Here is a 24434-nt window from a genome sequence, read left to right on the forward strand (position 1 = left end):
ATAGTTATGCAGATAAACTCTTTCACTGAAAACAATGGAAAATGCTAGAATATATATATATTTACATTTTGACACATTAAAAGTATTTAAGAGCTGAAAATCCAGTGGGGAATTTCCAGGCCAATTTTTGGATGAAAGCCTGTAACCAAAGGGGTAAACAGAACTTTAAAACACCAAATCTGCTGATGCCCTTGGGATATTTGCTAATATTGCACAGGGGCAATGGCTTCAGGGGCTAGAGGAACTAGTCTAGCCCTGGAGCTAGCCTAGGAGGGGAGTTTTACAAGGAAGTCTTCCATATGTGATAGATATTATGCTCGCCAATACAATTTCTCCTTTTTACTGGGAATATAAGAGGTTAAATTCCCAGCTCCCTTGCATTTAGTGAGGCCATGTGACTAGCTCTGGCCAATAAAATAAAAATGAGCAGAAATGATATATGTCATTTCTGGGCTAAGACAGTGAAAGCTCTTATGTAATTCTCAACTCTTTTTTTCCCCTGCCAGAGCAATTGATGGCTTTCTAGATGGTGGAGCCTCAATCAACCTGAGTCCCAGAGTATCTATGTGGAGGAGAGCCTACCCTCCACCAAAAACCTAAAGCAGACTCTGTGTGAGCAGGAAGTAAATCTTTATGTGTTAGGCCACTGAGATTTTTGGAGCTGTTTGTTATCATAGATTAAGCCTAGCCTACTCTAACACAAAAATAAGTACCAGAAGTGGGGTGGGTGCTATCATAGCAAAAATCTAAAATACATGGCACTGGCTAAAGACCAGGCAAAGACAATAGGAAGCTGGTATCAGAGGCTGCAGAGGTCAAACATTTGATAGCCTCAGTAGGTTAAGAGTCAAACCAGGTACCTAGTGAGATTGGGAAAGAGACTGGAAGACAGTTTTTAGTTCTACATGCAAATAGCTATTGATAATTGGTTTTGCCAAAGTATTTTAAAAAGAGAGAGAGATAAATTCAGGAAATTGTCTAGTTTACAAGAAGATAGAAGGAAATAGATTCCAGAAATTTTGAGCCTTGAAATGTTAGAAGGGCCAACAACTTTTAGATCTCAAACAGTAAGAGAAAACTGAAAAAGACTTTTTCAAGACAAAGTTCCATTAAAGCTCAGCCTGGCAGCAAAGTTCATCCTATTGTTAGACCCTCCCAGTGAGTTAAGTTGCATTGGAGCAAGCATATGCTTAAGGAGAGAGCCAAAAAAAAATTCCCAGGGTTTCTGATTTCTATAACTACAATAGTATCAAAGTGACAGTCAAGGTATTACAAGGATAAAAAGTAAAGAAATATAGCAAGTCTGAGGACTTTGTCTAGAAAGAATTGAGAATGAGGTTACCAGCAGCTGGAACTAACTGGATTCAAACATGTAAGAAACTTACTAAGCTTTTAAGAATTGTACTTCCAAGTAAGCCAGGGGTGTGCCTTTAAAAATCCTTTAACTATTCAATACTTAAAATAACTTTTGGCCCCCAAACTTCTGGGAACAAAAGGTGAACTGAAAATGCAAAACAACCCATAGAAGGGCATATTCTACAACATTCATTGCAGGTGTGGTCAAAGAGAATATTGGAAAAGAAAAGATGATACACAGGGCAGAGCCAAGGGCCATAAAGAACAACGGGAAAAGTATGCTGCCAGAAGACAGAATCAGGGTCTAAGCAAAGAACATTTCTGACACCAATGTAGTACTCCCTAACAATGTCTGTCTGACAGGACTTAAGAAGGACCATAGACAAATGACTGCCCTTTCCATCCTTCCTCTTTCTGAATCGGAGTGCTTATTACAGTTATCTTGTCTCTGTCCCGCCACTTTATATTGGTTATATGGAGACCAAGCAGAAAAATTTTCTGCTTTATAGATTTTTGAACCAAGTAGAGCCACACTAGACTTGGTAGAAAAACAATAGCATAACATATGGAGATCTTGGACTTCTGACCTATGACTAGATAGAATTTGGGTCATTTTCCTTGGGTAAACGGGTAAACATAATTGGTCTGCATGTGGAAAGAGTAAAACCACTATTTGGTGACCTGCCTAAAGAACACAACTTCAAGTGCACATGGAACTTTCATAAAAATTAAGAAAAAATATTTCAATATGTTTGAAAGATATAAATGGCAATACAATAAAACTAGAAATTCATAACACATTTAAAAAGAGATCCTTCTTCAATCTGGAAATATGTAAGCACTTCATCAAACAACTCTTTAATCAAAGATCAATACAAACAAATTGTTGAATTTCTCAAAAATACCAATAAATAGAAATACCACTTATAAGAATCCATAGGATATAGCTAAAGTAGAACCCAGAGAAAAATTCAAGTTTTAAGTACTTATATCAATAGAAAAGAAACAATGAAAATAAATAAGTGAAACATCTAATTCAAAAACATTAAAAAGCACAAGTAAGCCAAAAGAAATCAGAATGATAGAACAATTCAAAATAAAAGCAAAATTAAATAAGTTAGAAAACAGAATAAATGAATAAGTAAGCAAAATAGACAAACTCCTATCTAAAAAATCAAGGAAAAGGGCAGGGGGAGATACAAACAGAATAATATTCCATACATAGGAACATATATTATATGATTCCATTCATATGAAATGTCCAGAATAGGCCAATCTGTAGAGACAGGAAGTAGATTAGTGGTTGTCTAGGGCTCGAGGGCAAAGGGAGGAGGATTTCTTTTAAGGTTAATGAAACTGTTCTAAAATCAATTGTGTTGATGGATGTACAACTCCATGAATATACTAAAAGCCTTTGAATTATACCCTTTAAAAGGGTGATAGTATAGAATGCAAACTATATCTTAATAAAAATAGGATATAACCATCAAAAGAAGAAAACATTTTAAATCATTAAAGACTACTTTCCATAACTCGATGCAAATATATTTGGAAAACTAGACGGCACACATAACTTTCTACAAAAAGCAATTTACAATTGTTCTCAGTAGAGACAAAAAGTCTAAACACACAATTTCCAAAGAGGAAATAGAGAAGCTGTCAAAGGAAAAAAGAGCTACCACCTGAAACAGTACTAGGCCCAGATGGTTTTATTGTGGGAGGAAATTTCTTAACTGTGCCTGAATGTCTAGCAGGACATTTGAACTGCCTTGAGCTGCTCACTTGTCAGAGGTACACTGGCATTGGTGGCGTGAATAACACCTATAATAAATCACATTATATTCACTATACTCACTTTGACATACGTGTAAACCAACCTGAAGTGGTCTTTCCCAACTATTTACATTTATTACTGGATTGTTTTAAAATACCAAAAAATTCCCGTAAGTAAAATGTAATTTATCTAGATGAAATTCTTCTAATTCATACAACACACGTACTTATTATTTTAAGGTCTAGGTAGAAGCCCACAATATCTTAACCTCTAGGAGATTGCCTGCAATGAAAATTTGGTTGCTTTGTTGGCATGCACCCCTACAATGAGAGCAGGTGCCAATGAGCCCTGAAAGCTCAGGATTCTTATACAAGTAGGGAATTCCTTTTCTGTGAAGATCTTTCAGAGACGTTGCTGATCACACCCTTGCTATGAATGGCCATATGCAAACTAGCTAATATATATCTGTTGTCCCTACCCATATGACTGTAGGTTTATGGATATGTAACTTGGGCATCATATAGATAGATGGATAAATGCTATTAAGATGCTGTGGCCACCCGAGGATTGGAGTCACAATTCTTGCAATCACACACTTGACATCACTAGTTACCAGTCATTGTGCAATCAAAAATGCACACATATTTTCAAACACTCTGGGGGAAGGAACAGTAATGCCCTCAGTTGAAAACTAACTAATGTGCCATCTTTAGTTCTCCATGTGAATCCTAGGAGCTAGGACAACCTCCTCTAGAAAACTTTTCCTGGTCTAATAGTCTAAGTGCTCCTCTTGGATGTCCCCAGAGCCCTCTGCTTACCCCAATCCTAGCACATATCACAGTGCATAGTAATTGCCCAGCAAGCCTCCCCAACTCCCGTCTCACAGTAATCTTGACCTCCTAAGGACAGGGAAGATGTCTTGTTCACTGTCAAATCCCAAACCCAGTAGATGCCATTCATAAGAGAACTCTTTATTTAGAAAGAAGAACATTTTTTGTTTTTGGGGGTTTTTTTTGTTTGTTTTTGTTTGTTTGTTTGTTTTCAAAAGCTCATTTAATGCTTCTGGCTCCTGGCTGAGCATCTCAGTGTTTTCCCAAGTGTTTAAAGAATTGTGACAAGTCATTCATACATTTTAACTTCAAAATATTCTTCCTACCACTTTCTATAAAAGGAGGCTAAATTCTTTGCAACAAATAAATGACATTATATTAATTCTTCCATTTGATTGAACCTGGAACAATCCGATTGGGGATCTAACATCTCAACAAAGAAACATATTATAATTTTTCTGCCAATTAATTACCTTTGTTAATGCATCAAAACTTAGTTTGATCAAAATAAAGAAAACACACTGTGTGACTAATAACAATTAAAATGTAATTGTATTTCAAAATTAAACATTAGAAACAATAATAAAAGATGTGTCTATCAAAAACAGTAATACAATATTCAAATTTATTCAGAACTTTTTCAAAGCATCACAAAAATATGTTCACCAAATCTCTACACAATATTTCTGTTTTCTGCCTGTTACATCTAAGGTCAATTTTTAAAAACTGCATGGGTGGGTGCTGGTTGGGTGGGTGGGTGGGTTGGGGAGTTTAAAGTCAAAATAACAACTAATGTAGGAAATCATCAATATATTAAAGGGTTATATTTTAAACTTTTGCTATAAAATTGGGTATTTGGAAATTGGAATTCATTCTACACTGTAGTAGCTCTTTATAGGATATAGCAGATACCTATAGGATAGGATGGGATATAGTAGATATCTATAGGATTATCAGCCTAGCTCTCCTTCTTTCTCCTGGGTATGTCCATTTTGCCCCATGGCTATTGGAAAGCTGTCATTTTCCACCAAACCTTGCCCAGTCAGATGACCCCAAACAAATACGTGGCCTAGAAATGGACATCTGACCTGGAATTTTTAAATTCAGAACTGAAAATACCTTAAAAACAACTTTTTTTGTTGGATGAAGATGTAAGTTATAAATGCCAGAACCACAGCAGCCATGTTTCCTATAGTCTTCAATGATAAGATGAGGCAAACACAATGAGGAAGAGAGAGAAGAAATGAAGCAAGACCCAGATGCACTAGCATCCCTTATGCCTGTTGTTCCTGAGGTCGAGCTGCACCCGTGCCCTCCTTCTTATCTAGTGATCAACCATTCCATGAATATCATGAACTAATTCATTTTCTTGCTTCCTTAGGCTAGTGCAAGCCACGTATCTGTCAACTGCAATCAAAAGAAGCCTGATCAGTACACACAGAAAATAGTACCGATGGGATGGCTTCCAAGGTCAACTAAGAGAAGTTTATCTAACAGTGCTAATTCTAGTGCTATTGAAAACCTTGAGCCCTGAGCCTGGGTATCCTGTGTCCATAGACTGATCTTCTTACCTCCTCCTTCACTCCCTACATCCTCACCTAGAAAAGGATCAGCAGTAAGAGAAAGAAAGCTGATGAAAAAGCACTTGGGACTATCTGTGAGGAAGACTACAGCAGCATTATGACAAGCCTCTGGTGACTCCTGTTGCCCAGGAGAGAGATGGCCTCAAGGACACGTAGGGAGTTGGCTCAGGCAGAGGTACTTGTATACAGCAATGATCTTTCCTAATCCAAGTGCGCCCACATGAGGAAATGCCTGTCCTACAATACTCTGCCTTGCAGAGCAAGGGTTATCTTGCAAGTAAAGCTGTTTTATTTTGGCCACCAGTTAAATTGAGCAAAACCTCACGAAAAGGTCAAGGCACAATTTTATAACCACTGGTTTTCAGAAAACGAATTTAGTTGGGATTTAATTAAAGAGAATAGCATTGAAAGAAAAATATAGTCATGACAAAAGGATGTAGAATGTCCTGCATCATCCTGAAAAATAGAAAATAAGGTGCTCCCCCCCGCAAAACTACTACATTCAAAAGCATTTGTGGATACGTGTGTATGTTGAGGAATAAGAACGTAGCACTAGATTAAAAGTAACCATGGCACAGGATCTACCATTATAGAACATACACAAGAATGAAAGCGTGGTTAAACCAAATGAATGTGAACAGCATCATCCTTTTTACCCAACATAAACTAGAAATTAAAAAGATATTTAAAAAAGACTCATAATAAACCATGAAGAATGACTCAGACTCTGAAAGAGATGAAGTATTCTGTTTAAATCCTGATCATTTAGAGAATGTTTGCTTCAGGGGAAAAGCTGTAGAAAGTGATATCAAATTTTTCAAGTAATTTTACTTTATTCTTACTATGAAAATAATACACATTCATTATGGAAAATGTAAAAGTGGCAAAGAGGAAAAAAGAAAAGGACAAATAGTCCATAAATCCACCATCCAGTAATAAATATTTTGTGTTTCATGGTAAATATCCTTTCAGTCTCTTTTCAATACATACAGACATATATTTTTATCAAAAGAATTCATAACATGCTGCTTCTTTTTTTACTTACTTAAAGTGAGATTATATTTTCAAATATTAATCTTTGCACTTTTCTTTGCTTAACTCTTTAAAATAACCTTTGTTCTAATAAATCAGAGGCATCCACATTTGCTTTGGGAAGATATAGGACTTTTGCCAGGAATATGAAGAAAAATAAAGTGTTGGTGATTAACTTCTGACTAACAATAAAATTGTTTTAGTCCTGAGTGAGATGTTTTTCTTGAAAGTCAGGACCTGCTAAGAAGTAAAATGTCTAAATTTCTCAAACTTCTATTAACAACAAGATCCAGAAGCTCCCAAACACGGCATAAGTAGGGTGACCCTATCATTTATTTTGTAAAGGAGATCACTTTTAAAAATGAGAGAAGGACTTTTAATAAATCTCAGGCCAATGGGAGTAAACTCTACTGGGCAAACCACAGCATACGCACACCCTCTCTGCAGGGCATTTGATGAAAGCTGGATTGAGCGTCAGTGGGCCAGCTACGGGGCCACCATGTTCAGGGATGAGGTGCCCCTACCACAGTGGCTACCACCAGCCTAAGTCAGGGGCCAGGAGAGGATGAGCATGACTTAAGGATCTATAGTCCTAAGGAGAGCCAAAATGGAAATGAGTCTGAAAGCAGGACCTCAGGTCTTTAACAAACCAAGTGGATTAGTCAAAAATTCACCAGCAGCAGGCACAGAAGTTGGATAAAGGATAAGGTGAACAAGAACAAGGACCCACATGCAGATCTGGGAGCCTCACTCCCCCATCCCCCAAATGTCATATAACTTCAGTCCCTTATGCACACACACACCACTAGGAAAAGGAGAGGGTGGATGAGGTAGGACTCAGAAGAGTGGGCACTGTTCTGAAAGAGACTATTTTAACCCAAAACAAACTGTTTAAACTCAAAGAGACAGAGAAACCCTTCAATTGGCATGTTTGAATTTTTCTCTGGTAACCAACAGTTGAAAAACCATGAGGATCAGTTTTAGAAAACAAATTTTATATATGCATCTGACTTGAATGCAAATTTCTAATTCTGCTACCGACCAGATAGTAAATATATTTCCATGTCTTTGGTCTACTATCACATCATCTTAAATGGTCACACAGTGTTATAATTTACAATGTTTTTTAAAGTATGAGTTAAGAAATTAAGATGTCTCTTTAAAGTGTGAATACCATTTGTCCCTATTTAACTCAAAATTTCCTAAGTACCCGTCAGTCTCTAGTAAGTCATGTACTGCATCTAGGAAGAACATGAGTTTAGCTCCCATTTTTAAATTCTTTACCATTCTAATCGGAAGCCTAATGATTTATACCCCTCTAAATTCACCTATACAGAGGTGACCAAACATGCTTCAATGTCATCCTGTTGTATCAGGATCAGGGCTGTGCATTTGCAGAAACATGGATGGACCTAGAGATTATCATACCAAGCCAAGTAAGTCAGAAAGATGAAGACAAATACCATATGATATCTCTTATACGTGGAATCTAAAATATGACGCAAACGAACATTTCTACGAAACAGAAACGGACTCACAGAGTACAGACTTGTGGTTGCCAAGGGAGAGGACACTGGGAGAAGGAAGGATTGGGAGTTTGGGATTAGCAGATGCAAACTATTATATATAGGATGGATAAACAAAAAGGTCCTACTGTGTAGCACAGGGAACTATATTCAATATCCTGTAATAAATCATAATGGAAAAGAATTTGAAAAAGAATATATATGTATAACTGAGTCATTTTGCTGTACAGCAGAAATTAACACAACATTGTAAATCAACAATACTTCAATAAAATTTTTTTAAAAAAGGATCAGGGCTGTGAAAATCAGCTCTGGCTTTATTACAGATTTGCGTTATTCTGTAGTCCTTACCTCAGGGTCTTCTTAAAGTATAAAATAGAGGCCCCCAGCCTGCAGTGCCTTTTGTGTTTATGTGTGTGTCCTTTCTCTCCATTCATTTGTTAATTTCTTTGATAAACATGATTTGAGCACCCACGGTGTTCTTACCCCTTGTCCCAAAGGCTTGCTCTTCTCACTTCTCATTACTGACCAAAAAAGCTTCTTTAAAGTCTTTTCTCTCTCCTTTCCACATAACCAAACATTTAAAATGCGCAAAATAAGAGTTAAAAGCTTTCGATTGAGGGCTTAAGTTGTTAAAGTAGAAGGATGGAGGCTTGCTGGAAGGGGAAGCATTTATGGATTTCAACAGAGGCAGGCTGCAACATGTGGTTACTAAAGGGCTTTCTTATTTTCTTTGCCTTTTTATCCTGAGTGTGCGTTGGAGATGTGAGAAGATGGGATTGCTGGCTACAGAAGATCTATGTAACTCTAGCTTGGTCCTTAGTGGTGTGAAGGACTCTAAATACTTCCAGGTTAGTCCCCGAGAAAACTGCTGATTAAATATAGGAAGAACATACAGCAAATTAGAAAATTCATCTCTGTTTTCTAATTAAGTATACTAATGATATCCTAGTGCCTTGAAACTGGATTCTCCTCTGAATGTGGAGTACCTTGAATACATATGAACTCCCTGTTCAAAGAGCACAATAGGGTATAAGTCTGAAGAGCATCATAGAAAGCTCTTTAATTTCTTTCTCCAGCCCAAATGATTTTCTGTAAAAATCTTTGAAACTGTCAAGTTTCCTACCCCACAATTATCACCGGATTTTAATTTTACTCCCTTTTTTCACTTTCTCTTTCTGTTTTCTTCCTATAATGCGGACGGGGCGGGGGGAGGACAGTAAAATGCCCAGGCTCTTTAATTTTGGGCTTACGCAGGAGAGAGAAGTAATTGAAATTACAAATATATAGAATTAAGCTGAGTCCTTAAAACTCTTAAGTGTCACCATGGAGACCAGAGCATGAACTGTTTCATGGAAACTCGAACGAATTTTTTGGCTCATCACTTATTAACAGACGTCAATTTGGCCAAGGAAGAAGAGATGAGAATAAATAAATAAATAAATAAATAAATAAATAAATAACTAAGAACTAGCCTTACACCAGAGAATTTATTAAGGGCAAATTTAGTTGTTCTGGTTCTTAGTATTCCATTATTCCAGTGAGTGGGAAAATATCCCGAGAGAAAATTTCCCCTCGACTCATAATTTCCGATGGAACCTCTGATGATATAGCTCCATAAATGCTATAGGAATGAATACAGAAAGATAATTTCTAGAAAAGGCCTTCCTCACTCAGAAGCATCAAGGTGTGATGCAGGTAATATGGCTCTCTAACCACCACTCCAGCTACAAGGAAGACATGGTTCCTAGGCAACCTCTTATCCAATAATGGACCAGAAATACCTCTAACAACCATTCTGGGTATTTCACTTTATCATGTCTATTATACACAACTGTTTTTAATATGTATAGTGAAGTCAAACAGACTGGTATTACATTCCACATAAAGAGTAACACAGGAATCATCCAAATGTTTACTGTATAAGCAGAGGTACCTCAGAACTTCTCCCAGTTAAATTCTATTTTGCAAACCTATAGGCACAGTCCCTTAGCTGATCAAATACTCAGTTGAGAGGCCACCCAAATGGTGTATTTTAGGTAGTAGGCATTCATCGATTAAATAACCACTAATAAAAGGTTAAAATTCAATAAATTTTTAATATATAATCAAATAAGTCAATAGAAGGCAAACAATTATGACCAGAATGCATAAAAACAAAATGGTCAATGACATTTATTCATTTGGAAGTTTATACAATTTGAACTTTACGCAGTTTTCTAGGACAGACCTTGGTGACTGGTTGAATACAGAAGGAAAACAAGGATGCCAGTAGCAGAGCCAGCTCAGAGAAATGCAAGTGCTTCTCAAATTTTACAGTTGATTCTCATTATTCAAGGTTGTTATATTCTATAAAGTCACAAACAATTAGCAAATACTGAATCATTGCTCCTAGGGGAAATACAAGATTAGGTTCCTGTGAGCCTCTGGTCACACTTTCAACAACCAATTAATACATGACCCGGTTTTATGTGTGCTTCTGTTTAAAGACATCTTGTTTAATATATCTTGTTGACTCACTAACATTGAATTCACAGCCAACAGCACTGTAACTCATGTCTGAATGAAGCTTATGTAATGCACATATTTTCTCCATAAGGCACATCACAGCCTTCTTGCACTTAGGAACACTAGACAGCACTTCAGCACTATGTTTGGGGGCCATCTGAACAATGATATCACCAACAAAAAGTACAAAAATGCAAAAAACATGGCACTAAATAGACCATGAAAAGAATACTTGTTTACAGTAAGAGGAGTTGAAACAAGAAGGCAGAGTGTCTGACATCAAATGAGAATATGTGTGTGGGATGATTCAAATTTTTTGCCTCTCTGCACATGTCCATAAATGACTATGAAAGTGCTGCAAGTACTGATGTGGGGTTCCATATAAATTTTTGCAAGCAGATGAATTTGCAAATACAGAATTTACAGATAATGAGATCAACTGTATTTACCAACTATAGAGAACTCTTTCTATTTCCCTATGATGCTGCTTCTTACTATTACGTTGTACTTGCCTATTCTCTTTTGTATACCTATGGAACTCCTATTCTTCCTTCTAAACCTTGCTCAGAAAACCATATACACATTAACCTCCCCCTCCTGTTACTTTTGCCTCTTATCTCTATTTTGCACAAATCAGATTATACTGAATTTACTGACATTTTTCTTTACTGGCCTATGAAATTAGTTGAGGTCAGTGACCATGTCCTAATACATGTATATAACCTTTACTGTGCTTACTATGTGCCAGGCTATATGTCAGAAGATACTTCACATACAATACCTTGTTTAGTCTTACAAGAACCCTATCACCCCCTTTTTACAGTTGCAGAAACAGAGGCCTAGAACAGTCATGTCACTTGTTATATCACAAGCTGCAGAGTTGGTATTCAAACCTAAAGCTCAAGCTTTTAACCATTATGTTATCCTAAATAAATATTAGTTATCATGTATTATTGCCTGCTTACTATGTGCAAGGCATGGTATTAAATGCTTTATACAAATTATCTCACTGAATCCACTTTATCCATCTCTGTGTCTCCAACACACAGCAAAGTGCATGACACAAAAATGTTTGTTGGGTTGAATTTATTTCTTCCTGCCCCCAAACCTTTCTAAAACCAACAGCATGAGAACTCTCTACATTTCCAGCAGTGGCCAGAACGACTTTCAGTGTTACACCACCTTTCTCTCCTACCAAGTTCCTCATCTCCTTCTCATCTATACTCCTCTGTGGTTTTGCTATTGATGTCTATGATGTCCACAAGGCAACTTTTCAAAGCAAAGGTAGTACAGAAGGGAGAAGAAGCACTGTCCACTTGAAAAAGGTCTTTCTCTTTAACAGTAATTTCTGGCAGTGATTTATATTATGACCTAAATCCTTATGGAGTAACAAAATCATGAAAGAGCTAAGTGTTTTGCTTGAGGGCTGTGAGGTAAGCCCTGTATGAGGTTAAAGGAGGATTTTCTGCTTCCCAATGTATATTTTTATTCTAAATTAATATAACCTCTCACAGTGAGCTCAATATAGGCAGAGAGTTGGTTTTAGGGATGAGAAGTAAAAGGGAGAGAGCTCATGGGAAAGTGAGTAGGCTGTAGAAAGTTTGCAAGACAGAAGCAACAGGATTCACATATTATACATTACATGAATGAATGGTATCAAGGAGGACTTAGCCTTAGGGCTAGAGTCAAAATCATTCATATTCTTTCAAAGGTGAAAGTATAAAGAAGACAAGATTTGAGATTTCATTTCAAATCTTCCTCTTCCCCAGAATATTCCAAATAGTCCAAAAACAATTACTGTCAACAGTACAGCCAGGAAAATTGACCCAAAGGATAGAATTCTAAATACCCTAAAAGGCCCCACTGTTCTGCCAATTAAATTTCATGGTTTCACTATCAGTCACTGTAATATTTAATAAACAGGAGAATCTCTAAGTGAATTCCAAACCCAAAGCCTAATGCAGAGGAAGTAAATAAAATGTTTCCTGAAGCCAGGAAAGAACCTGAAATTACCCCAGAAAGAAGGAGTAGACTCATCTTAAGGAGTAGCCAGTGTTCAGCTCCAGTACATTCATAGTTGTCAGAAAGAATAAAATCCTCTGTTGCCAAGCCTTTCAGATTTTCAAGAGAAGACACAATCCTAGATTTCCATGTGAAATCTCCTGGTTTTAAATGTGGGCAATTAATTTAAAAGAAAAATGTAAACACAGTGCATGTCAAATAAACTATGTCTGTTGGTTTACCCAGTGAGGGACGCCAGTCTGCAGTCTCTGGCCAGAATAGTCCTAGTAGCCTAGGGAATATTTTGAGGACCTCTTTCAAATCATTCATTGTGCCTCACTGCCCCCAAGAAATGGCAGTCCTGGAGGCCATCCTCTGAACAGACATCTCCTCCTCCTGTGCCCTTGGTCTCCTAACAGACCCTGCCTTTTGTAAGTAAGCACTTGTCTCAGAACATGATTTCCAGGCCTCTGCAGACACCCTCCACCTACACTCTCTGTGTGGGCGACCTATGACCTCTGGCAGACAGGGTCTGGATGCAGCAGGTCTCCGTGTGTGCTAGGGAGCTGCTCTTGAAGGGCTTTCCTATCTCGTCCTCCCTGCCCCTACTCTCACTGACCCTCTCCATCTCTCCTTTGTAGATGTTTCCCTTTCCTTTCTCTCTCTTCTCTCCCAGTTCTCTCTCTTGTATGATCTTTTTCTTTCTTTCTCTGCTTTTCTTTTCCTCTTTTCTCATTCTTTTCTGTTTATTTTATCCTCTCCACCCTTGTCCTCTCTCTCTTACTCTCCTTTCCTCTCCTCCCCCATCCCTTCCCTTCTTCTCTCTCTCCCAGCACCTAGGAACTGCAAGAAAGCTCGCTCACCAGGAATACACCAGCACTGGCTTCGAGTATTTCTTGTGATGGGAGCGGAGGGTTAGGGAGCCCTTGCGCTCCATCAAGTCCGTGGGTCCGAGTTCAAACCAGTGTTGCCTACCGCTACACCAACCCTGGCAGGAGCTGTCATAGCTCCCCATGGCTGCCCTCCTGTTACAGATCTCAGAGGATTTCTCTCTTCACCTATCCTGCTGCCTGTGCCGACACAGCCCAAGATTCGGCGTCTCTCATCTCCTAAGCAACCTGGGGCGGGGTCAATGTAAAGGGCGGGGCCAGTAGAGAGACGGTTCTCTCAAGCCTAAAAGCCCTGGTTTCCTAGACAGTGTGCGCAGATACTGCTTAGAAACTACACTTCCCAGAATGCAATGAGGGGAGCGAGCAGGCTACATAGAGGTTGAGAGGGACAACTGCATCCTGGGATCTGTAGTTTCGCTCTCCTAACAGTCTACTCCTCAGAGTGGGCGGAGTTAAGGGGGAGCGCTGGGTCAGTTAAGGAGGACTAAGTGGACCTGAGCCCGGAGCTGGTCCATTCGGGCTGTCCTTGAGGAAGTTTCTTTTTACCATTCATCATCTGTTGCCACCACACCTTCTGCTTACAAGTTATGTAAATTTGACTAAAAGGGAGCAAGAGAACACCCTTCAAACCATAAAATGTCTTTTCTCTACAGCTTTTCTAAATGAGAAAGAGGAGCAGAATCGTTTAGCAAATCAGCTAAAAAGTTTGAGGATGAAAAAGTCTTGGCTGGTTCCGGTTTCAGCTGTTCTCTCAACCTTTCTGAGCACGAATTTCTTCCTCTGAAAAACGAGAGAGGGAATGGGATCGTGGAGGGGGCTGAGAAGGACACAAGAATCAGAGGTCCCTTCAGGCTGTAATGGCTGAAAGACTCAACCTCTAGGTACAGTTTAGGGCTCTGCGGCATTCAGCTCCCCAAGATTTGCCAAATTCTTCTCGTCTTAACATTTAACATTTAATATGTTGTGACAATACAAACTCATCACATTATTGTTTTGTAAGTTATATGCAAGAAGGAGATTTCAAAAAGATTATCTACAGCATTGCCGTCAGGAAATCTTGTGCTTATTCCACTTTTGAGATTCCAAGAAAAGAATATTTAGCACATCAGAATTCTCCTCCCCAACCTCAGCTGAGCACCTTAAGGGCATTAATGAACTTAATCATGGCCATCCCTCAGACCTGGCATAGCGCTTAGTATATACATAACATATATACATACCATCAGTGAACTAATGAATGAATATTATGTTTGATTACCTTAGATTTATCCGGGCTTCCATAAATTACAGAAGTTTCTTACTTTAAGAAGGCCACATTACACAAAAAATTCAAACTTAAAAACACAAATTAAGAGATATTTCACATTACAAATAGATTTTCTAGTTCACAAAAGATTTATTATGGCACTCCTATAAATAGTGAAGTGCTCTTCTGGATCAGATTTCACAAATTTGATTACACAGAACTACTAAGTGCTTTTTTGTGGCCTGTGGTACCCAGTGTGGGCACCTGTGGTATGCTTAGGCCCCTATTTTACTGACAGCTACAGTTAAGCCATGATTTTTAGAACCAAATAAATAGTCCACTGTCACCAGCTTAGGGCTAGTAGAGCGCTGACAGCTATTTTAGCCCTTTTCTTCTTGAAAGAACGAAAAGAAAAATAGAAATTAAAAGGGTAAACAAGATCCAAGTTAAGCTCAATTCTGTCCAATCAAAGCATAGCACATTGCTGTCACTCCAAAATTATTACCATCATACTATCTTTCGGTTTATTTTATTTTATTTAAGCTTAAAGTGTATTTATTTTACTTATGCCTTAAGTGATAGCAACATAATATATGTACAACCAAGATGTCAGGTCTCTGTAGCCAATCTGACTCAGAGCCAAGCCCTTTCTCTGGTACTGCTGAGATTTAAAAGCTCTTTAGCACACCAAGTAGCAATATAGTATGAAAACAAACAAAACAAACATAATTTGTTATTTTAGAGTTCCTTAAGCCAAGCTGACAGCCTTTTGAAGTCTAAGAAAATGCTTTTTTCCTCTTTATATCAGCTCTTTCCTCTTTCCTCTTTATATCAGCTTTATAAACTTTATTGTCTTCTGTGTCTACTAAATACTTTTCAACATCCTCGAGTTGAGACGTAGGAAATTAACTCTCTGATACCCTCAAGTTCAGACGTATTCTATTCTCTTTCTATACACCAGTACATTCTGTGGAATTTTTCGTTCCTGATTCCGTCCTTACCAGTAGTAGAACAGTATTTATTGCAGAGGGGTTTTGTGAGAATTACATAAGATGATAAATATATTGAAAGCAGAAGGAACAGTTCCTAATACATGCTCAGCCCTCAATTAAATTTCAATTACTAATGCTATTACTACATCCCAACTTTGTCCTTACCATTTTGGAAAAGTATTCTAAAATGTGCTTGTTGTTTGTGTAGAGTTTCCTAACTATACTTCACTGTTCTTCAAGCTTTGTCTGTCTACAAGGTCTATTTAATGAATATCTTTTTATCACATTTTAATATGAAATTTAATAGTCTGAATCAGAAAAATGTTGGCAAGATATTTTGATATGTTACCAGTGATAATAATGGTTTCGTATTCATATGGAATCTTTTCAAGACCATTAATAAGCTTTATTCTTTATAAAATCACTGATCCTCAACATACTTGAGTTATTCCTGTTTTCCTCAAGCTTCATCAAACCAATGTAGTGTAGGGCTTAATGCAATGCCTTCTATTATATTCATCTCTTTTCACCATAACATCCTTGGGGTTAGAAAATCACAGCTCAGGTGGCTGAAACAGGACTTCTCTGTAAGATAATTGCGGGCAGACCAACTCGGGAAGTGGGAATCCCTTCATCTGAGCCTACTCTAGTATATTTCTTTATTAGCTTTATCAGATCCTTAAAGAGGTTGCCAAGAAGACATGACAAGAACAGCAAACCTAAAACAGATGTAACCCAGCCAGATGTAAATGCCTACAGAGGTTAACCTCTTTACCATCTCCTTTCCTTCCTGTCTTAATAGTCTGCTCAGTTCTTGGAAAAGCCCCTCCTCAGGACCTTCCAAAGTCACCACCATTGTATCCTCTCCCAGCATTAAAATTCTTCTACCAAATGTCATGCAATTATCTGAGAGAAAAATTTTAATTATGTAAGAAAATTAATTTGTACTATCTACATGTTGAATCTAGTTTAAGTCTATTGAAAACTTGTATTTAAATTGTATAAAACTTCGAAGCTTAAAACTGAGTATTTATGTCCTAATCAAGGGTTGCATAGTAATTTTTTAGTTCCCCACAAATAAGGACCTCCATACATGCATCTCGGGGCACACTTTCAAATATTTTGTATAAAAAAGTTAGAGTCCACCAGTTTGTCAAAATGAATGAGAGGTGTCTGGTCCTCCCCGCTCCCTCTGTCCCCCTATCTCCTGACCTCTCTCCCACCTCTCCCTTCTTCTTTTCCTTTGTCCCACTTTTCCTCCACTTATCCCTTCCTCTTCCATCTCTACTCATCTTCTTTCCTTCTTTCCTCTCCTCTCTTTCTGCCTTCCCTCTCCCTGTTTCCTGTTCCTCTTCTTCCTTCTGTGAGAAGCGGTATGGATTTTAGAATCAGAATCTACTGCTGAGCACCCAAGACAATCTGGTACAATTCAGTTACATGAAAAATATGAAAGAAAAATAGTAAAACCTAGAAATCAGGGCCAAAGTTTATATGAATAAGCTTATGTTTAACGACCCAGGAACTCTCAAAGGAATCAACACCAATGAAAGCTTCAATCTTCTTTCCTTTCCTTTAACTATTCGTAACTACCAACAGTCTTTTCTAGACGAATTTAACCTTGAGTATGATTCCTCTGTGCTTCTAATTTGTATTGCAAACATATTAGGCATTGACCTGCCCTCAAACCATTATTAACTAGTATTGATTAAGTCCAGTCATGCAACAGGCATTGCTTCTGGAACTGCAACTTTCAGCATGGGGATTAATTTATTAAATACTCAATGTATAGTATTATATAACTCAGCATTTCCCTTATTTTTTTTAATGTCTTTATTGAAGTATAATTGCTTTACAATGTTGTGTTAGTTTCTGCTGTATAACAAAGTGAATCAGCTATATGTATACATATATCCCCATATCCCCTCCCTCTTGCGTCTCCCTCCTACCCTCCCTATCCCACCCCTCTAGGTGGTCACAAAGCACCAAGCTGATCTCCCTGTGCTATGCAACTGCTTCCCACTAGCTATCTATTTTACATTTGGTAGTGGATATATGTCCATGCCACTCTCTCACTTCGTCCCACCTTACCCTTCCCCTTCCCCGTGTCAAGTTCGTTCTCTATGTCTGCGTCTTTATTCCTGTCCTGCTCCTAGGTTCATCGGAACGATTTTTTTTTTTTAAGATTCCATATATAGGTGTTAGCATACGGTATTTGCTTTTTTTCTTTCTGACTTACTTCACTCTGTATGACAGACTCTAGGTCCATCTACCTCCCTACAAATAACTCAATTTCGTTTCTTTTTATGGCTGAGTAATATTCCATTGTATATATGTGCACATCTTCTTTATCCATTCATCTGTTGATGGACACTTAGGTTGCTTCTATGTCCTGGCTATTGTAAATAGTGCTGCAGTGAACATTGTGGTACATGTCTCTTTTTGAATTATGCTTTTCTCAGGGTCTATGACCAGTAGTGGGATTGCTGGGTCATATGTTAGTTCTATTTTTAGTTTTCTAAGGAACCTCCATACTGTTCTCCATAGTGGCTGTATCAATTTACGTTCCCACCAACAGTACAAGAGCATTCCCTTTTCTCCACACCCTCTCCAGCATCTATTCTTTAGGGATTTTTTGATGATGACCATTCTGACTGGTGTGAGGTGATACCTCACTGTAGTTTTGATTTGCATTTCTCTAATGATTAGTGATGTTGAGCATCCTTTCACGTGTTTGTTGGCCATCTGTATATCTTCTTTGGAGAAATGTCTATTTAGGTCTTCTGTCCATTTTTGGATTGGGTTGTTTGTTTTTTTGATATTGAGCTGCATGAGCTGCTTGTATATTTTGGAGATTAATCCTTTGTCAGTTGCTTCGTTTGCAAGTATTTTCTGCCATTCTGAGGGTTGTCTTTTCGTCTTTTTTATAGTTTCCTTTGCTGTGCAAAAGCTTTTACGTTTCATTAGGTCCCATTTGTTTATTTTTGTTTTTATTTTCATTACTCTAGGAGGTTGGTCAAAAAAGATCTTGCTGCCGTTTATGTCAAAGAGTGTTTTTCCTATGTTTTCCTCTAAGGGTTTTATAGTGTCTGGTCTCACATTTAGGTCTTTAATCCATTTTGAGTTTGTTTTTGTGTATGGTGTTAGGTAGTGTTCTAATTTCATTCTTTTACATGTAGCTGTCCAGTTTTCCCAGCACCATTTATTGAAGAGGTTGTCTTTTCTCCATTGTATGTTCCTGCCTCCTTTGTCATAAATTAGGTGACCATATGTGTGTGGGTTTATCTCTGGGCTTTCTATCCTGTACCATTTATCTATATTTCTGTTTTTGTGCTAGTACCATACTGTCTTGATTACTGTAGATTTGTAGTATAGTTTGAAGTTGGGGAGCCTGATTCCTCCAGCTCCATTTTTCTTTCTGAAGATTGCTTTGGCTATTTGGGATCCTTTGTGTTTCCATACAAATTGTAAAATTTTTTGTTCTAATTCTGTGAAGAATGCCATTGGTAATTTGATAGAGATTGCATTGAATCTGTAGACTGCTTTGGGTAGTATAGTCATTTTCACAATATTGATTCTTCCAATCCAAGAACATGGTATATTTCTCCATCTGTTTATGTCATCTTTGATTTCTTTCATCAGTGTCTTATAGTTTTCTGAGTACAGGTTTTTGCCTCCTTAGGTAGCTTTATTCCTAGGTATTTTATTCTTTTTGTTGTGATGCTAAATGTGATTGTTTCCTTAATTTCTCTTTCTGATCTTTTGTTGTTAGTGTATAGGAATGCAAGAGATTTCTGTGCATTAATTTTGTATCCTGCTACTTTACCAAATTCATTGATTAGCTAAAGTAGTTTTCTGGTGGCATCTTTAGGATTCTCTATGTATAGTATCATGTCATCTGCAAACAGTGACAGTTTTACTTCTTCTTTTCCAATTTGGATTCCTTTTATTTCTTTTTCTTCTCTGATTGCCGTGGCTAGGACTTCCTTATTCAACTATGTTGAATAAGAGTGGTGAGAGTGGACGTCCTTGTCTTGTGCCTGATCTTAGTGGAAATGCTTTCAGTTTTTCACCATTGAGAATGATGTTGGCTGTGGGTTTTTCATATATGCCCTTTATTATGTTGAGGTAGGTTCCCTCTATGCCCATTTTCTGGAGAGTCTTTGTCATAAATAGGTGTTGAATTTTGTCAAAAGCTTTTTCTGCATCTATTGAGATGAACATATGGTTTTTATTCCTTAATTTGTTAATGTGGTGTATCACATTGATTGATTTGCATATATTGAAGAATCCTTGCATCTATGAGATAAATACCATTTGATCATGGTGTATAATCCTTATAATGTGTTGTTGGATTCCATTTGCTAGTACTTTGTTGAGGATTTTTGTACCTATACTCATCAGTGATATTGGCCTGTCATTTTCTTTTTTTGTGATATCTTTGTCTGGTTTTGGTATCAGGGTGATGGTGGCCTCATAGGACATATTTGGGATTGTTCCTCCCTCTGCAATTTTTCGCAAGAGTTTGAGAGGACAGGTGTTAGCTCTTCTCTAAATGTTTGATAGAATTTGCCTGTGAAGCCATCTGGTCCTGGACTTTTGTTTGTTGGAAGATTTTAAATTACAGTTTCAATTTCATTACTTGTGATAGGTCTGTTTATATTTTCTAATTCTTCCTGGTTCAGTCTTGGAAAATTGTACCTTTCCAATAACTTGTCCATTTCTTCGAGGTTGTCTATTTTATTGGCATGTAGTTGCTTGTAGTAGTCTCTTATAATTCTTTGTATTTCTGTGGTGTCAGTTGTAATTTCTCCTTTTCATTTTAATTTTATTGATTTGAGTCCTCTCCTTTTCTTGATGTATCTGGCTAAAGGTTTATCAATTTTGTTTATCTTCTCAAAGAACCAACTTTTAATTTTATTGATATTTGATATTGTTTTCTTCATTTCTATTTCATTTATTTCTGCTCTGATCTTTATGCTTTCTTTCCTTCTACTGACTTCGGGTTTTCTTTGTTCTTCTTTCTCTAGTTGCTTTAGGTGTAAGGTTAGATAGTTTATTTGTGATTTTTCTTGTTTCTTGAGGTGAGATTGAATTGCTATAAACTTCCTTCTTAGAACTGCTTTTGCTGCATCCCATAGGTTTTGGGTTGTTGTGTTTTCGTTGTCATTTGTTTCTATGTATTTTTTAATTTCCTATTTGATTTCTTCAGTGATCTCTTGGTTATCTAGTAGTGCACTGTTTAGCCTCCATGTATTTCTGTTTTTACAGGTTTTTTTTTCCTGTAGTTGATTTCTAATCTCATAGTGTTGTGGCCAGAAAAGGTGCTTGATACAATTTCAATTTTCTTAAATTTACTGAGGCTTGATTTGTGACCCAAGATGTGCTCTATCCTGGAGAATGTTCCAGGTGCACTTGAGAAGAAAGTGTATTCTGTCACTTTCGGGTGGAATGTCCTATAAATATCAATTGAATCTATCTGGTCTATTGTGTCATGTAAAGCTTGTGTTTCCTTATTTATTTTCTGTTTGGATGATCTGTCCATTGGTGTAAGTGGGGTGTTAAAGTCCCCCACTATTATTGCATTACTGTTGATTTCCCCTTTTATGGTTGTTAGCATTTGCCTTATGTATTGAGGTGTTCCTATGTTGGGTGCATAAATATTTATAATTGTTATATCTTCTTCTTGGACTGATCCCTTGATCATTATGTAGTGTCCTTCCTTATCTCTTGCAACAGTCTTTATTTTAAAGTCTATTTTATCTGATATGAATATTGCTATTCCAGCTTTCTTTTGATTTCCATTTGCATGGAATACCTTTTTCCATCCCCTCAGTTTCAGTCTGTATGCGTCCCTCGGTCTGAGGTGGGTCTCTTGTAGACAGCATATATATGGGTCTTATTTTTGTATCCATTCAGCCAGTCTGTGTCTTTTGGTTGGGGCATTTAATCCATTTACGTTAAGGTAATTATTGATATGTATGTTCCTATTACCATTTTCTTAATTATTTTAGCTTTGTTTTTGTGGGTCTTTTTCTTCCCTTGTGTTTCCTGCCTAGAGAAGTTCCTTTAGCATTTGTTGCAAAGGTGCTCTGGTGGTGCTGAATTCTCTTAGCTTTTGCTTGTCTGTAAAGCTTTTGATTTCTCTGTCAAATCTGAATGAGAGCCTTGCTGGGTAGAGTAATGTTGGTTGTAGGTTTTTCCCTTTCATCACTTTAAATAAGCATGCCACTCCCTTCTGGCCTGCAGAGTATTTTAAATGTAATCATATAGCTCATGCTGTGTCATCTCTTCTCATTTACCAGTGTCTGTTCTATTTAGTTTAAGATGAACTAAATTTCTATTTCTGAGTGAACCTTATCATTATTCTTGAAAAATGCATCATATTTTCTTCCACTGTTGATATGCATGAGGAGAATATTTTGTGTAAAAATTAACTGCCTTTTTTTCTTGACACATTATGAGGACTATTTTGGAAGTAAAATATATTAACAATTACTCTTATTTACCAATTTGAAAGTTTTCTTCAATACTGTGACACAAAATTTCCTTCCATTATAGTCAGAATGTGGGATAAATGTTCCTTCCAGATGAGTATCATTTCTTATTTTTTATCTAAATGTATAAGAGTCATGGAATAAACAAGCCTAGAATATGGGCTCATAGGAAGGGAGAGTAAAGGTTATTTGGTACAGCATCTTAGTCAAAGTAGAAATGTACTCCTGGCCTCTAAACTACTGCTGAGAATAGTTATCTTACCTCCACATAAGCTCAGAGTCTAGAGCACACACTTCACAAAGGCAGCCCATTCCAATACTGTACAAGTATAATCATAGGTTCCATCTTATGCTGAGCTAATGTGAACCTCCTTGTTTGATGCACCTGTTGGTTCTGCTTCTTGAAAATAAAAGATAAGCCTTATTTCTCTCGAGCACATGATCCTTTCAGAGATTTGAAGAGTTATAACATGGCTTCTCTTTTCCCAGCTAAACAAAGTAAACAAACTTACCTGTTCTTCATCTTTATTATGGCTGAACCTCTGGATGTACATCACTTTGATCATGATCTCCTTAAAAAAGTGTTCTCAGAATAGAGCACAATATTTTACTCTCACCAGTGCTGAGTACAGTGGAGCTACTGTGTCCCATACATTTGATTCTGTGCTTTTATTAGCACAACCTAAGCAGGAGAGGAAGTAAGTAAGAGAGGATATGAAAAAGGAAGGAAGAGAGGGAGGGAGGTAGGTAGGAAGAAACAGAAAATAGGTGAACTGAAACCAGATCAGGGAGAAATAAACAAATTCAAAATATAAGTATGTCCCAAGGCTAATACTAGGATCAGAACCACCATCTGGAGACAAAGCTTTTGGACCTCTGGCAAGGTTGGAAAGCTTATAGCAAGCCTCCTGCATGAAGCCTAGGGCCTTTAAAACAACAATTGAAGGAGTCTATGAAAATACAAATCCTCTCTGAAGCAAACTATCCCCAGTTTTGACTCTCAGGATTCCCCCAGATTAAATTCAACAAATGTGAGCTCAGAAAAAGGACTGGCAAATATAGAAAGAAATAAGCTAGGATGAGCAAAAACAACAAAGAACAGATTTAGGTCCCCTGCCACTCCCTAAATCAGATATTCAAATTATTAGATGCAGCATGTGAGATAACTCTGAACGGAAATTCTAAAGAAACAAATCTCAGAATCAGAAAACAATTTGATTAAGGGATAAATCACTCTCAAAAACAGAGAAACTTTCAATGTGAACATGGATGCATTAATCAGTAGTTTCCCCCTCTCATCATGGAAATCTTATGAAAGCCACAAGTATGTGGAAAACAAAAATTTTTATTTTGTTAAAATTAAGAGAGAGACTACAAAATATTTATAAAGGCTGCTGAGCCTTTAGGATTCACAAGGTAGTAAGTGCAGAAGGGCCTAAGAGCAGTGTGGTAGGCAGAATCCTAAAATCTATGCTCCCCTCCACCCCAACCAGGATTTCCTGTGCTAATCTGAGCACAAATATGATGAATCCAATATTACATCTGTGATTATGTTATATTACAAGGCAAATGGGATTTTGTAGATGCAATTAAAAGTACTAATCAGTTGATTTTGGGTTAACCAAAAGGGAGATTATCCAGGTGAACTTAATCTAATCACACGAGCCCTTTGAAAGCAGAGAGTTTTCTCTGTCTATTGGCAGAAGGGAAACTCAGAGAGATCTAAAACAGAAGGATTCAAGGCACTGTTGCTAGTTTTGAAGATGGAGGAGCTATTTAAAGGATGGGAGAGTGGCCTCTAGGAGCTATAAGAGTGGTCCACATCTGACAGCTAGTAGGAAAATGGACACTCCAGTCCTACAGTTGTAGGGAAGTGAGTTCTGCCAACAACCAGAATAAGCTTGGAAGAGATTTCTTTCCCCAATACTCCATAAAGAGCCCAGTCCAGCTGACACCTGATCTTGGCCATGTGAAACCCTCTTTAGAGAACCAGTGAAGTCTGCCCAGACTTCTGACCTATAGAACCGTGAGCTATTATATGAGTGTTGTCTTAAGCCATTAAATTTGTGGTAATTTGTTATGCAGCAATAGAAAACTAAAATAAGTGATATTTCAGAAAGTACTACTAAAAAATGCCTAAAGATGATGAGCCACATCTTGATGTACAGAAAGTATCGCTAATGAGCAGCAAGTGGATTGGGA

The 24434-nt window shown here is 37.5% G+C and overlaps 1 protein-coding gene across 1 annotated transcript in view; it reads right to left on the bottom strand.

The window, feature by feature from the left end:
- The window catches only part of CFAP95 (cilia and flagella associated protein 95), an 83995-nt gene extending 70370 nt beyond the window's left edge, over positions 1–13625 (bottom strand). The window contains exon 1 of the mRNA XM_068553433.1: positions 13474–13625. Coding sequence (XP_068409534.1) covers positions 13474–13625 — 152 coding nt within the window. The remainder of the gene's footprint in view (positions 1–13473) is intronic.
- Positions 13626–24434: the final 10809 nt, after the last annotated feature.

This window comes from Eschrichtius robustus, chromosome 10, assembly GCF_028021215.1.
Source record: "Eschrichtius robustus isolate mEscRob2 chromosome 10, mEscRob2.pri, whole genome shotgun sequence".
In the NCBI taxonomy this organism is placed as follows: Eukaryota; Metazoa; Chordata; class Mammalia; order Artiodactyla; family Eschrichtiidae; genus Eschrichtius; species Eschrichtius robustus.